The sequence below is a fragment of the Malaya genurostris genome, chromosome 3, assembly GCF_030247185.1.
Source record: "Malaya genurostris strain Urasoe2022 chromosome 3, Malgen_1.1, whole genome shotgun sequence".
Taxonomy (NCBI): Eukaryota; Metazoa; Arthropoda; class Insecta; order Diptera; family Culicidae; genus Malaya; species Malaya genurostris.
In genome coordinates this window covers 12,121,375-12,137,317 of record NC_080572.1, presented here as the reverse complement: position 1 = coordinate 12,137,317, position 15,943 = coordinate 12,121,375, and the positions used below count along the sequence as shown (strand labels likewise).

At 39.9% G+C, this 15,943-nt stretch overlaps 1 protein-coding gene across 1 annotated transcript in view; it reads right to left on the bottom strand.

The window, feature by feature from the left end:
- The window catches only part of LOC131435553 (zinc finger protein 423 homolog), a 170,922-nt gene that overhangs the window by 150,667 nt on the left and 4,312 nt on the right, over positions 1-15,943 (bottom strand). The window contains exon 2 of the mRNA XM_058603566.1: positions 731-904. Coding sequence (XP_058459549.1) covers positions 731-904 — 174 coding nt within the window. The remainder of the gene's footprint in view (positions 1-730; positions 905-15,943) is intronic.

The window sequence follows — 15,943 nt, the reverse complement described above, 5'->3', positions numbered from 1 at the left end:
TTTGATGGAATATTTTCGTTTGCTCTGGGTTATTCCCGTGAGGCTTCAGAAATTGTGGCAGGTCGCTGCCGTGGCTTATTTGCTTATTTCAAAGCGAACGAAATGATGTCTGACATTTGAATTATAAAATTGCACTTAGTTTGTATATCAACCACACATTCGTTCACCGCAGACACTATGCCAAAACTACAATCCACCTCGTGTCTCCATGGAGCAAATCGCAAATGTGGTTCAACCCCTCCAATTTCAACTCTGCTTCTGGCAGAAACTTATTTCGTTTTATATGAAAGTTCATCTCCCACGAGACGCCGTTGTCGAGGAGTCGTTCGTTTTCTGTTCCCGTGAGGACCATGTGCTCCACGGAAGCGAACGAAGGATAAAAACATAGCGACGAACGAAAACACTACACAGTGACGCGAATACCGTTTTCCCGTTCGCAATGGAACTTGCTTCGGCAAAATGTATAGAAGAAAACTGAAAACAAACTGTATTCTCCAGCGTCCGGAAATGTATTTCTGTGGGAATTCCCGGGAGCATCGCTACGTAAAAATGAGACTTCCACAAAAACACTGGAGGCTACCAGCTTCTTTCCGGCTAAGATGTTTGGGTTTGGCTGTGTAGCTGCTCGTATAACAACAGTAAAGTTTCGATTTTCTTAAAGTGACAGTAGTATCGTATCAACTATACTGCAAACCTTTTTACCGCAATGTGAAGTGTGTTGACAACTCACCTCTGTTTTCCGGCTCATCGCCATCAACATCGTCATCATCATCGTCAACGTCGTCCTCTTCTTCAACGTCAGTGCCATTGTCTGGCATATCATTTTCCTTTTCACTGTTATCGTTGACATGCAAAAGTCCAGCTTCACGATTTTCCACCATTCCATCGTCGTCATCACCGTCAGCTGGAATTAGAAGAAAAGTTCTCCATTATTATGTGGCCCCGCGAAACATACTCGGTAAGCACCTGTCCGAAAGTTAAGACCTTATTAGCAACGGACGAACAGCAGAACCAGCTTGTGGAGCACATCAGGATATCAAAGTTTATCTCTGTTGACGTGTTGATAAGCAGCACAATGAGCGACTATTAAGTGTGAATTGGAGTCCATAACTAACGCTAGTAGGTTATAGTGCCAACCATTTTTTTTAAACAGGAATTTGCTTAACACAAAAAATTATGTTGCTCCCAATTATTGAACATTGAGCAACAAACAACGATGTTTCAAGCTTACTAATGTCGTTTTCGCTTGATGCCAAACCTAACCCAGTTTCCACTCTAACTGCTGTCAAACCGTTTGTTTGAAGCCAGTTTTGAGCCTAGGATCAACGTTGTTGAACTGAAAATCGAGTCAGTTTCGAACCTGGTTTTTATATCAGGTTTGCTCGAACCCTCGTTGCTAAGTGCGAAATCAACACAGTTTCATGAAAAATGTTTGTTTGATGAAACTACCCTGGTCACACCGGGGAAAACGATTGTTTTTAAACAATTTTCACATAAATAAGTAAAGACTGTCCCAGAAAGTATGGACGCACTGATAATATTAGACTACAACAACAGAATATTATTCTCAACATTTGCTACTTAGCTATTGTAGACTAGCTAGCGCACCTTCTTGCGAACGTTCCTCATTAAATTCCGTACAGACTTCTTAGCGACAAGTTTTGACACTTTTTTCCAATCTTTTTCGAACTGTTGAATGGTTTCGGCTGCCGAGACCTGTTTCCTAAGATGTGCCTTCGTTGATGCCCAAAATTCCTCAATTGGTCGAAGTTGTGGGCAATTTGGTGGATTCATGTCTTTTGGGACGAAAGTGACACTTTTGGTAGTATACCATTCTACCGTTGATTTCGAGTAGTGGCAAGAAGCAAGATCTCGCCAGAAGACAACAGAATCCTTGTGGCTTCGAATCATGGGTAGAAGTCGTTTTTTGTAAACATTTCTTAATATATATTTCGCTGTTCATTGAAGCAGTGGTGATGAAGGGTTTCAAAATCTTACCGCAGTTACAAATTGCTTGCCAGACTATAGCTTTCTTACCAGCTTTCTTATAGCTTCTTGGACTGGTTTAACACTTGCCCTTCTCGCACCGTATAATATTGTAGTCCCGGCAAGGATTTGTAATCGAGTTTCACGTAGGTTTCGTCGTCCATGATTATGCAGTTCAAATTTCCAGCAAGAATCGTATTGTACAGCTTTCGAGCCCTCGGCCTGATCGATGCTTCTTGTTTCGGACTACGTTTTGGTTGTTTCTGCTTCTTATAGGTTCGAAGATTCAAACGTTCTTTAGAACGAAGAACATTTGAATTCGAAGTGCGCACTTTTTTGGCCACATCCCGAACGGAAACCTCCTTCTTTTTTATTATTTTTACGTTTCGTCTTTCACTCATCAGTGCAGAGCAGTTCAAATTGAACTGCTCTGCACTGATGAGTCAAAGACGAAACGTAAAAATAATAAAAACGGTTATGTGCCCTAACACAAAATTTGGCTAACCCCTAAATGACTCCTTCTTTTGCTCAAACGCCTTCAGTATACGTTTATCCAACTGAGGGTTAGCAGGACTTTTTTTTCGACCCGTTTTCGGTTTATCCTCAAAGGTGTTATTCTCACCGAACTTCCTGATTGCATTTCGCACGGTTTTTTCACTTACTCCTTCCATTTTTGCTATCTTTCTCAGTGACAGTCCGCGTTCTGTGCACCATTTGTACACAATTTTTCGACGTTGTTCTGCTGAAAGTCCACGCATTTCGAAACAAACTAATTAAAACGAATAAACAACTGCACAAGTGGTTAGAGAAGAGTGTAAACAAAAGGACGCAGCCATAAAAATTGACAGATTCTGAACCATTGCGAAATGGAAGCGGGTTTTGGTTGCGTCCATACTTTCTGGACAGTCTTTAAGTCAAGAAGGCGCAAAAAGCGAAATTCAAGAAAAAACTACAATAACAGATCCAATATTCTTTCAATGCATCATTCATCTACACAACGACATCATAATAATATTATTAGTCACAACATGAATAATAATTACAATAACTACAACAACAGCCAAAATAAACTTCCACCTTATAGAATACTTCTTGCTGCAGCTAAGAATCGATTTTCGGCACTACCAACAAATTACAGACCTACGATTAAATTTCAAAGAGGACAGACGCTTAATCCTTATCAATAGGACAATCTGCAACTAACGATGCCTAGGAATCAAATGTCCACTTAATGCTCGCCAACTGATACATGCGTGGAGTGTCGTGCACAACATTCGTGTTTTCAGCAATTTTGACGCATTACCAGAAAAAGAAAATAATGACAATATTATCATAAGTCAATGTTTGGAAATAGAAACAATCGTGTTCAATGAGATCTCCTCATCTAGCGTCGTCAAAAGAAATCGTAGCATATTGTCAAAATTTTAACCGTATGAAGAGCGCACTCAAGATTAATAAAATCCATAAAAATATCTTAGGGTGTTCGTATGGAATTATTCTGCAACCGAAACTAGTTGGGATGAAAGCGTTAACAGCACGGAAGTCTTCGGAAACATTTACAACGTTTTTAGAAACGATCGTGAATTTCATACATCTGATAAAAAAAACGGGAGGAGGTGTTCTTATTTTTGTTTTAGCAGAATTTGAAACCGGAATGATAACCACTACCATATTTAAAGAATTTGAACACGTATGGGTAAGAATTCGTTTAGCAGGTGAAACACATATTTTTGCTTCAGTATATTTTCCTCCTAACAATGCCCAAAAAGAAACATATGAAAAGTTTCTGCATGTTGCTGATGAGATTATGACTAAGCTGCGAAAAATAGATTGGCATGAAACCCCTTAGAAACGAAGGAAATGTCGAAATTTCTGTCGATATTTTCTACACACTGCTGTATGATACAACAACTGAAGATGTCCCATTGAAAAAAATTAGACGACAAATTAATCCTGTTTGGTATAACGAGCATATTATAAACTTCAGAAATCGAAAACAAAAAGCTCATAAAAAGTACAAAAGTGAAAATAACAGTGACAATTTATCGAATTACGTACACATCTGTGACCAACTAAGTTTAGCAATTTATACTGCATTCAGTATAACTCAAACATTGAACTCAACCTACAAGCCATTTCGCATCCTCTCATTCTGCTACTAACGCAGAAGGCGATAGCACCCAGTCGACGCCGTTCTATTGTCCAAATGTCATCATAGACACTCGGGAAGGCATGAAATAGGAACTTGTGAGGACTTAGTTATCTCACCATTTGACGACCTTTTCAAGAATGATGAATTGGTCGCGATAAAATAAAATTTAAAAAAAAAACATACAAATCAGCTTTTATATACTTATTATTATATCTAGCAATACAAATAATCAAAACTTTAATATAAAGTTCGAGTTTCACTCTCTCAAGTTATTCAAATTTCAGATGTCGATAGCTTATTCATGTTAATACTCTAGTAGCTTATTAGCGCCTTCTAAGAAAACAGTTTTCGGTTTGTCTATCTTCCACCAATTTATTGAAAAACTGATCGATAACATTACTCTCGCAAACAATTCTGATTTTCAGTTACTGAAGACTACCTTATAGATATAATGCGAACTGTTTAGTCAATTGGGTGACTCTATCTGTCAACCGAAGCGAGATAACTGTTCACAGCCCCAATCAGTCGAAATCCCGTATGCTCTGGGTCTCGTATATCGCGGTTTTCCGGCAATAACGAATACCGGCAAAACCGAATCCGCGTTATACGAGACCCCACTGTATTCTGTTTGGTATAACGAGCATATTATAAAGTTAAGAAATCGAAAACAAAAAGCTCATAAAAAGTACAAAAGAAAAAATAACAGTGACAATTTCTCGAATTACATACACATCTGTGACCAACTAAGTTCAGCAATTGATACTGCATTCAAAGAGTACAGCTCAAAAACTGAACAGAAAATAAAGACTTGCCAAAAAAAATTCTTTAGCTACGTTAGAAACAAATTGAAATCAGAAAACTTTCCGTCAAGAATGTATCTACACAAGAAATTTGCAATCTTTTCTCTAAGTTTTTTCCACAAAGTTTTTTCAACACGAAGTTTTCTGAAGATGATCGTGAACGTGAATATTTTAATTTCTTTTCAGAGTTTACTCAAAGTGCTAGACATAATAGATGCCCTAAACAAATGGGATGTCTAAAAGTGCCGGACCTGATAGGATTCCACCCATATTTATGAAAAATTTAGCATAAGATCTTGCAACCCCTCTGTGTGGAGTTTTTCCAGATACGTGGAAAAACTCTTTCCGTATATCAAATTTCAAAAATGGCAAAAAAGCAGACATATGCAACTATCGGGGGATTGCCATTCTTCCTTGCATTCCGAAGCTCTTTGAAGCGATAGTTAATGGCAAACTGTTTAGTCAAATAAAAAATAAAACTACTCACATGCAACATGGATTTTTTGAAGCTCGTTCCACTACTACTAATTTACCTAATTTCGTCCACTATGTTCTAACCGCTTTGGACAACGGAAATCACATTGAAACTTATTATACAGATTTCAACAAAGCATTCGAACGTGTTTGCATACCTATGCTTATGTTCAAATTAAAAAAAATCGTACCAGGTCTTCTTGAATGGTTGGAATCTTATTTAACAAATCGTCAACAAATTGTAAAATTCAAGGGTAAAAAGTCGAGCCCCATTCACGTCAGTTCCGGAGTCCCCAGGGATCTCATTTACGTCAGTTCCGGAGTCCCAAGGGTTCTCTTTTATTTATCTTGTTTGTTAACGACATCTCCTTTGTTTAAAAAAAATAAAAGTTCTAATAGCAAAGCAAAGTGAGGATGCCAAGATTGCCAAGGTTTACCGGGAAGAAATACTTTCTTTTTATACATGGTGTAAGAAAAGTCTAAAGTTGGTAAACGACTGGACAATGCGCAATTCAGACCCCAATGTGGTTCTTAGCTTCTTGTCCAGTAACTCCTATCCCTACCTCCCCGTGGTACCAGCTGGGGTACGAGTAACCATAGGAAAGATCGGGTAACCAACCCCGGTGGGACCTTGGTCGTATGCTGACAGGGAAGGGGCGGCTTGCCTTCTCTTTACAGAGAGCGAGCCTATCCGAGCGTCTGTTCCCCATGTTGGGGTGGCTCGAAACAGCGTCTGTTCTTCATGTGAGGAGCGGCTGAATACCGTCCTTGTGTCAGTGTGGGACTCTAAACAGTGCTGACACGATGGCCCTCCGGCGAGGCAGGAGGTTGGTGCAGGCTTAACAAGCCGCCCGCAAAAAGGAAGCTACGATCAAGAAAGAAATACGACTCGGAATAATCGTCGAAGACCTACGCGACGAACTAAGGACTACGATTGGAAGCTTGGCACATGGAACTGCAAATCGCTTGGCTTCCCAGGATACGGCCGAATTCTGCATGATGAGCTTCAAATCCGCGGCTTCGATGTCGTAGCATTGCAGGAACATTGTTGGACGGGACAGAAAGTGGGCATCGAGCGGCTACCTTCTACCATAGCTGTGGCACAACCAACGTTCTAGGAACGGGATTTGTAGTGTTGGGCAAGATGCGTCAGCGCGTGATTGGGTGGCAACCAATCAATGCACAGTGGTCCGGATCCGCAATTTAGGGGGACAAAAACATTTGTGGCTTAGTCTTAAACTTTAGAGCTATGATGCCTTCGGAACAAATGATCAGTGAAAGATAAGCCATATTTTGAAGCATATGGTATTAGGGGGGTTCTAATTATTAGGCTGATCCAAAAATTATTTTCCGTATGTGTTAAGATAGAGGACTGCGTCCTTCGGCAAAATTGTAGGAAAACTTATATCAAGCAACTTTGCCGAAAACACTATTGTAGTATCTCTAACGGTTTTAGTGTTACAGCTATTTTAATAGATCAACTTAGGATGTTCCTAAAAAAATCAGATTTTTTGCTCTAGCTTTCTTAATATTCACTTCTCGATTTTGGTGTCTTTGAATATCTTTTAGAGTTTGTTGAAACCAATTTTTTCATGACTACCGCATTCAGGTAGCGTTTTCTGAACCGAAGTTATGAGCAAAACTAGTTCAAAAACAGATCATTTTTAAACTGCTATATCTAACATTGGTGCAAACGAAAAAAAATAGGTTTGTTTCATTTGATAGAAAATACTTTCGAGCATGTTTATAGAAAAAATGGCGGAGGAGATATTTTTTTAAATTGTGTTCAAACATTGGGTTTTTTCATTGAAAAATGCTCTTTCATGTAAGACATTTATTAGCTATACATATTAAAATAAGGTATTGCTATCTTCTAGCGTGTTAAAATTAAAAATGTTAATTCAGCTGCATAATCGGGAAGATGGAGTACACTCACGTTGGTTGTTACTCTATTCGATAATGCTATTACAGGATCAGAGGTTAAAAGCAATCGTTTGAATACATCCTCTAGATTCACTAAACGATTGAAGTTCTGCGGATGGAACTGCCTATACTCACGAATTGATTTATTTCGACTCTCTTGCGCTTCCTTACTGTACAATATTTGCTATCTGTTTGGTTCCCTTGCGATTGATTGTTGAGCAAGAAGGCTGGATAATCTGGAACAACAATTATCCCTCATCTGTTTCCCTTTGCTGCCCAGAATAATAATCTTTCACAAGGAAAACACGGAACTAACAGCAGGAAGTGGACAAAGTAAATGTAGAAATTGCAGAGCTTTCTCCCACAGTACTGGGGAAAGTATTTGTATCAACGAAGCTAGTGTTCTGCCTGAACGATACGAAAGTGTTAAACGACATAACAGGCATACACTCCCAAGCTTGGTACATATGCAAGCGCTCAGGAAAAGCTCTGAATTTTTCAAGAACTGAAACAAATGAGAATAATCCAAACAAATATCAATTTGGAATTTCGCTTCTGCACGCAATGATTCGATCTATGGAACTTTGACTAAAAGTGAGTTATTGTTTGCACATTGAGAAACCGACATGGCGCGTGTCCCGACAAAATCAGCATGTCAAGGAGCAAGAGACAAACATTCTAACGGCATTAAAACAGCAGCTAGGGTTACGTATTAGTAAAGACATCATATTAACCCAGCTCGTACATTTCCAGAATAAATCATTGGGAACATCCTTTTTTTGCGAGCATGGTGCCCTCAGGAACTTCAATCGTTTAGTGAATCTAGAGGATGTATTCAAACGATTGCTTTTAACCTCTGATCCTGTAATAGCATTATCGAATAGAGTAACAACCAACGTGAGTGTACTCCATCTTCCCGATTATGCAGCTGAATTAACATTTTTAATTTTAACACGCTAGAAGATAGGAATACCTTATTTTAATATGTATAGCTAATAAATGTCTTACATGAAAGAGCATTTTTCAATGAAAAAACCCAATGTTTGAACACAATTTAAAAAAATATCTCCTCCGCCATTTTTTCTATAAACATGCTCGAAAGTATTTTCTATCAAATGAAACAAACCGATTTTTTTTCGTTTGCACCAATGTTAGATATAGCAGTTTAAAAATGATCTGAATTGAACTAGTTTTGCTTATAACTTCGGTTCAGAAAACGCTACCTGAATGCGGTAGTCATGAAAAAATTGGTTTCAACAAACTCTAAAAGATATTCAAAGACACCAAAATCGAGAAGTGAATATTAAGAAAGCTAGAGCAAAAAATCTGATTTTTTTAGGAACACCCTAAGTTGATCTATTAAAATAGCTGTAACACTAAAACCGTTAGAGATACTACAATAGTGTTTTCGGCAAAGTTGCTTGATATAAGTTTTCCTACAATTTTGCCGAAGGACGCAGTCCTCTATCTCAACACATACGGAAAATAATTTTTGGATCAGCCTAATAATTAGAACCACCCTAATACCATATGCTTCAAAATATGGCTTATCTTTCACTGATCATTTGTTCTGAAGACATCATAGCTCTAAAGTATAAGGCCAAGCCACAAATGTTTTTGTCCCCCTAAATTGTGGATCCGGACCACTGTGCAATGATATAATGTGCGTATTGAAGATCAAGGGCCGTTTCTTCAATTTCAGCATCATCAACGTGCAATGCCCACATGAGACGAGACCCGATGACGAGAAGGAAACATTCTACGCGCAGCTGGAACAAACCTACGACAGCTGCCCACGGCGGGATGTAAAACTCGTCATCGGTGACATGAATGCTCAGATAGGCCGGGAGGCAATGTACAGGCCCGTGATCGGGCTGGAGAGCCTGCACGCGGTAACAAACGACAACGGTTAACGATGCGTGAACTTTGCAGCCTCCCGAGGAATGGTAGTTCGAAGCACCTTCTTCCCTCGCAAAGATATCCACAAAGCCACCTGGAGATCACCTGATCAACATACGGAAAATCAAATCGACCACGTTCTCATCGACGGGCGATTCTTCTCCGACGTCATCAATGTCCGCACTTACCGCAGTGCCAACATTGATTCTGACCACTACCTTGTCGCGTTTTGTATGCGCTCAAAACTATCGACGGTGCACAATACTCGTCGCACAGGAACGCCGGGACTCAATCTCGAGCAGCTACGTAGCATTCGTACTGCAGAGGAATACGCGCAACAACTGGAGCTAGTGCTACCAACGGAAGAGCAGCTTGGCGCGACGACTCTTGAAGACGGCTGGAGGAACATAAGGTCCGCCGTGAGTAGCACTGCTGCAACCGTTCTAGGTACAAGGTTATCGAATCGAGGAAATAATTGGTTTGACGACGAATGTAAGCAGTTGGTCGAAGAGAAGAATGCAGCAAGGGCGAGGATGCTGCAACACCGCACTAGAGCGAACGAGGAACGATACAGACAGGCGCGGAACAGACAAAACACGGTTTTCCGGAAGAGTACCGCGCAAATGACACACGGAAGTTCTATGAGAAGGTGAACCGCTCACGTAGAGGCTACACGCCACAGGCCGAAATGTGCAGAGATACCAGTGGTAACCTTCTCACGAACGAACGTGAGGTGATCGACAGGTGGAAGCAGTACTATGACGAGCATCTGAATGGCGAAGCACAAGATACAGAGAACGGCACAGGAATCAATCTCGGTGCACGCTCAGCCAACGACAGATTCCCAGCTCCTAATCTTTCCGAGATAAGTGAGGTGATCGGCAAGCTGAGGAACAACAAAGCCGCGGGCAATGACCAGTTGCCAGGCGAGCTGCTCAAACATGGAGGAGAGGCACTGGCTAGAGCGCTGCACTGGATGATTTCTAGGATTTGGGTGGAGGAGGTTTTACCGCAGGAATGGATGGATGGAGTGGTATGATCCTTCTACAAAAAGGGCGATAAGCTCGACTGTTGCAATTACCGCGCAATCATATTGCTGAATGCCGCCTACAAGGTACTCCTAAATCCTTTGCCGTCGTATATCACCAATAGCTAAAGAATTCGTAGGGCCGTACCAAGCGGGATTTACTGTAGCCCGCGCCACTACGGATCACATATTCGCGATAAGACAAGTACTTCAGAAGTGTCGTGAATACAAAGTACCCACGCATCACCTATTCATTGACTTCAAAGCGGCATACGACACAATCGATCGAGAACAGCTATGGCAGATAATGCTCGAATACGGTTTCCCGGATAAACTGACGCGATTAGTCAAAGCAACGATGGACAGAGTGATGTGCTACGTCCGAGAATCTGGGACGCTCTCGAGTCCCTTCGAATCTTGGAGAGGGCTACGTCAAGGTGATGGACTTTCTTGTATCTTGTTCAATATTACCCTGGAAGGTGTGATTCGAAAAGCGAGGATCGAGTGTATTTGGGCTCACTGGTGACCGCCGATAATGACACCAACGTATTTTGGCAGGGAATCGTGCGTAATTTGGACTCAGAAAAACCCTCCGATCGAGAAAAGTACTCCACCGCACGCAATTGACCATCTACAAAACGCTCATTAGACCGGTTGTTCTCTATGGCCACGAGACCTGGACTATGTTGGCAGAGGACCAACGCGCCCTCAGTGTTTTCGAAAGAAAGGTACTAAGGACCATCTATGGCGGAGTGCAGATGGAAGACGGAACGTGGAGACGGCGTACGAATCACGAATTGCAACTGCTGCTAGGAGAACTACCCATCGTACGGACAGCTAAAATCGGACGTCTACGATGGGCTGGGCATGTCATAAGGATGTCGGACGACAGCCCAGTGAAAATGGTTCTTGAATCCGACTGGTACAAGAAGAAGAGGAGCGCAGCGAGCAAGGTGGATCGATCAAGTGGAGGGTGATCTCAGAAGCATCCGTGTCTTGAGTGGCTGGCTTGATACAGCAAAGGACACCCCAGGCCTATAGCTGTTAGGTAAGGTAAGTAACAAAAGTCTAAATGTAAAAAAATGTAGTAGAATAACATTCAGTAAAAAACGAAATACACCAGACTTGATACTCACTCTATGAAGACAAATAGTTAAAAAATGCGAAAGAATTAGGGACTTAGGAATAATACTAGATTCTAAAGTGAATTATAATACAATCATAAACAGATACAATAATATGTTGGGATTCATAAAACGATTTTGTTACTGTTTTTACAATCCATATATAACTAAAACAATATACATTGCCTATATTCGATCGGTATTAGAATACTGTACCTTAATTTGGTCACCCTACTAAATCACATGGGAAGATCAAATAGAATCAGTTCAAAAATTTTATTATTTGCACTTCGTAAATTAGGTTGGACTAGACTTCCTCTTCCGTTCTATAAAGCCCGCTGTATGCTAATCAGTATTCAAACATTAAAAGAACGCAGAGAATTTTCAATGGTTTCATTTTTAAATGACCTTGTCTCGAGTCGCATAGATTCAAGTAAACTCCTGTCCAAACAAAATTTTTAAGAAATCGAAATATTTTTGTTACAAACCACCAGCGAATAAACTGTGCAAAAATGGGCCAATAAATCAATTGATGGCTGTATACAATAAGCATTCTGAAGTTATCGATTTCACAATGACAAAAACAAACTAAAACAATAGTTCAATTCTATTCATCAAGCTAATTATTATCATCTAACTCATACTAAATTATACATTATTTAGTGATCTATTAAGAATAGTTTACTAATTTATGACGTTTATAGCAATTAATACTATGGTCTACTCTTGATCGACGACAAATGAATAATTGAAATGTTTTGCAAAAATTCGATCAACTTGCACTCCAAGTTGGTGAAAAGTCTGTTTATCCGAAAAAAAAAATCTGCAGTGAGCAAGTATGTCTTTTCAAAAGTCTGTAAATTTCAAATTTCAAAAGTCTGTAGATTTTGACGAAAGTCTGCGAAAAACTCGATTTTCAAAAATCTGCAAAAGTCTGCACAACACGAAATCTGCAAATTTAGAGACAAATCTGCAGATCTGGCTTCTCTGCTCTAAACTATAATCTCTATATTAGTACTTAGATCAGAGAAGTGAGCACAGCAAAACAATATGAAACTCACGTAATTATTTCAATGATTGGATTTGACAAGAATAACTCTTTTATGGCAAATTTCTAAAATTACGTGTAAAGTTCCAACACAAAAAGTCATATCAAAATGTACGAATCGTATGTTCAATCAAATGTAAAAATATATCATTTTCAACGTTACCGATTCTATTCTTTAGGCAGCTAGCAGACAAATTGTTACTTTCCTTTGATTTCAGTTTACTTGAGCATATACATCTCGAATTCATAATGTTCCGGCAAACATTTTTTTTAAAACAACCATTGGTTATGAATCCCTTCTAATGAGTCAGCTGCTATACAGCAGAACACAGTAAATGAATTTGTGTTTAATCATCTCAATGATCTCCACATCAAGATGCGCTGTATCCCTCATCGTTTAACACAATTTTCGCATAAACCAAAGGAAGCAAGACGAAGGTATGCTCTCAATCAGTATCGAAACATTTCCTTCCCCGCGGAGGGAGTTCCGCAAACACAACAACAGAAATTTACCCGAAGTAATTACAAAATGATAAGGGTTAACATACATTTTTCGACGACTGCAAAATCATCAACATCGTCACAGAAGCAAACAAAAAATGCGAAACCCATAGCGCAAAGTACTTTGTAAGTATCTTGTGTACTTTATTCGTTTCGCTGCATTCCGAATTCGCGTCTCAGGGCACTTTGCGGCAATCATCATCGCCTGCCACTATCTACCACACGCGCCATACGGGAAAGCTGGTACCATTGGTGCTGGATTTTTTTTCATGTTGGTTCGGTCCGTGCTCGAACGCGGGAAATGGAAAGACCATGTCCAGCTCATCCACTCCATTCGAGCAAGTCTCAGGCAATGTCAACTCGCCAATGGTGGACCAAGTCGTAATAAAAATATAATAAATGAACCGAGAGCGCGGGAAAACAAATCAAACGGTCACCGGGGACCCTTTTAAAATTGTAAAAATTAATGGATATATGGAATCTGGTACGGTGTTGCTTCGAACGATATCCAATATGAGTGCGGAATATACCGTTGGGCTAATGTTCCGTTAAACTGCCCTTCTGTGCCCATCATCCGGTGTCGAGTGCCCGAAAAGGGCTATGCCATGAATGCGATAAACTTGGGTCTGCCCTATGGACAGTAAACAGTATACGGCAAAATGGATCGGGGAAATGTCATGCATGTTGCGATATAGGTCATCTTACTAGAAGTGCAATGGGGTAATACGGTAAAAAGAAGTGAAAATAAAAAGAAAAGTTTACGCCAAACTCACAGAGTTTCACCAACACCTGAGACGACACAACGTAATGGCATTTTTCCGTGTGTCAATCATTTCCTTATACAAGCATCGGTGTGTAATTTTTTCGCTTTTCACTCCACGAAAAGCGCAGGAATCGTCCGTCTGAGCTGATTATGTTTGCCACCCTAAGAGGATGCCACCTTGACGTGCGGTTAGTGTTCCATGAATAATAGCAAGCAGCGCGCGTAAACTTATGTCGAGATGAGGTGCGTTTCGTTTATGCAAAAATATAAAATCTGATAGACGTAAGATCAATGTTCTTGGCATCAGTCAGTGTGTATGGTAGGGAGTATAAGACAAAAAGATGTGCTTGGAAACCTAAACAGCTTGTTATGATACGAAGAGACATTGCTGTCACCTTGTTTCATACAGTATAACATACAAAACATTTTCTTGTTACTGTTGCAACATAATTTGGTCGCTAGTCGTATCGGAACTAGTTGCCGATTGCTATCTGGGTTAATTGGGTTGGGTTAACTTGTGACAAAGTATATGAATCCCCGAATTGCTTGGAACGGCCCATTGAAAAATTTTGGGCTTTGATGAAATTAATGTTACGGAAGAAACGTATAGATTCTTCTTAGATGATCAATAAGCAATCTAAAGACTGTCCCAGAAAGTATGGACGCAACCAAAACCCGCTTCCATTTCGCAATGGTTCAGAATCTGTCAATTTTTATGGCTGCGTCCTTTTGTTTACACTCTTCTCTAACCACTTGCAGTTGTTTATTCGTTTTCATTAGTTTGTTTAGAAATGCGTGGACTGTCAGCAGAACAACGTCGAAAAATTGTGTACAAATGGTGCACAGAACGCGGACTGTCACTGAGAAAGATAGCAAAAATGGAAGGAGTAAGTGAAAAAGCCGTGCGAAATGCAATCAGGAAGTTCGGTGAGAATAACACCTTTGAGGATAAACCGAAAACGGGTCGAAAAAAAGGTCCTGCTAACCCTCAGTTGGATAAACGTATATGAAGGCGTTCGAGCTAAAGAAGGAGGTTTCAGTTCTGGATGTGGTAGAAAAGTGGGCACTTCGAAGTCAAATGTTTTTCATGCTAAAGAACGTTTGAATCTTCGAACCTATAAGAAGCAGAAACAACCAAAACGTTGTCCGAAATAAGAAGCATCGATCAGGCCGAGGGTTCGAAAGCTGTACAATACGATTATTGCTGGAAATTTTAACTGCATAATCATGGACGACGAAACCTACGTGAAACTCGATTACAAATCCTTGCCGGAACCACAATATTATACGGTGCGAGAAGGGCAAGTGTTAAACCAGTCCGAGACATCGATTGAAGTCGAAAAATTTGGTAAGAAAGCTATGATCTGGCAAGCAATTTGTAGCTGCGGCAAGATTTCGAAACCCTTCATCACCACTGCTTCCATGAACAGCAAAATATACATCAAGGAATGTTTACAAAAACGACTTCTACCCATGATTCGAAGCCACAAGGATCCTGTTGTCTTCTGGTCAGATCTTGCTTCTTGCCACTACTCGAAATCAACGGTAGAATAGTATACTACCAAAAATGTCACTTTCGTCCCAAAAGACATGAATCCACCAAATTACCCACAACTTCGACCATTTGAGGAATTTTGGGCATTAATGAAGGCACATGTCTCGGCAGTCGAAGTCATTCAACAGTTCGAAAAAGATTGAAAAAAAAGTGTCAAAACTTGTCGCCAAGAAGTCTGTACGGAATTTAATGAGGAACGTTCGCAAGAAGGTGCGCCAGCTAGTCTACAATGGCTAAGTAGCAAATGTTGAGAATAATATTCTGTTGTTGTAATCTAATATTATCAGTATATCGAATAAAATTTGAATATCTAACACTTGTGAATTATTTACATCAAAATCAAAGTGCGTCCATACTTTCTGGGACAGTCTTTAATTGCATTTGGAATGCAAAATAAATCAAACATATTCTAATAAAGCAGCTTCTGGTGAAAACTACCGAAACAGTGCTTAAAATAATTTTCAATTCGTACTCGTCGAATCTGTTCCAGAAGTATTTATTTTTCAACGAAAAAGCCATATTTTAAGGCGTATTTGAAAGGTGAGGGTTGTTTACTTGTATTCTTAAATCGAAAACTTGCAAAACATCTAAACTCGTGCATATCTGTATGTGCATTACTTATACATCTATTGTAGGTGTTTTTTGGATTCAGCAATTGTTTGCCTATCTATTCTTAGTGTCAGTAGGATCG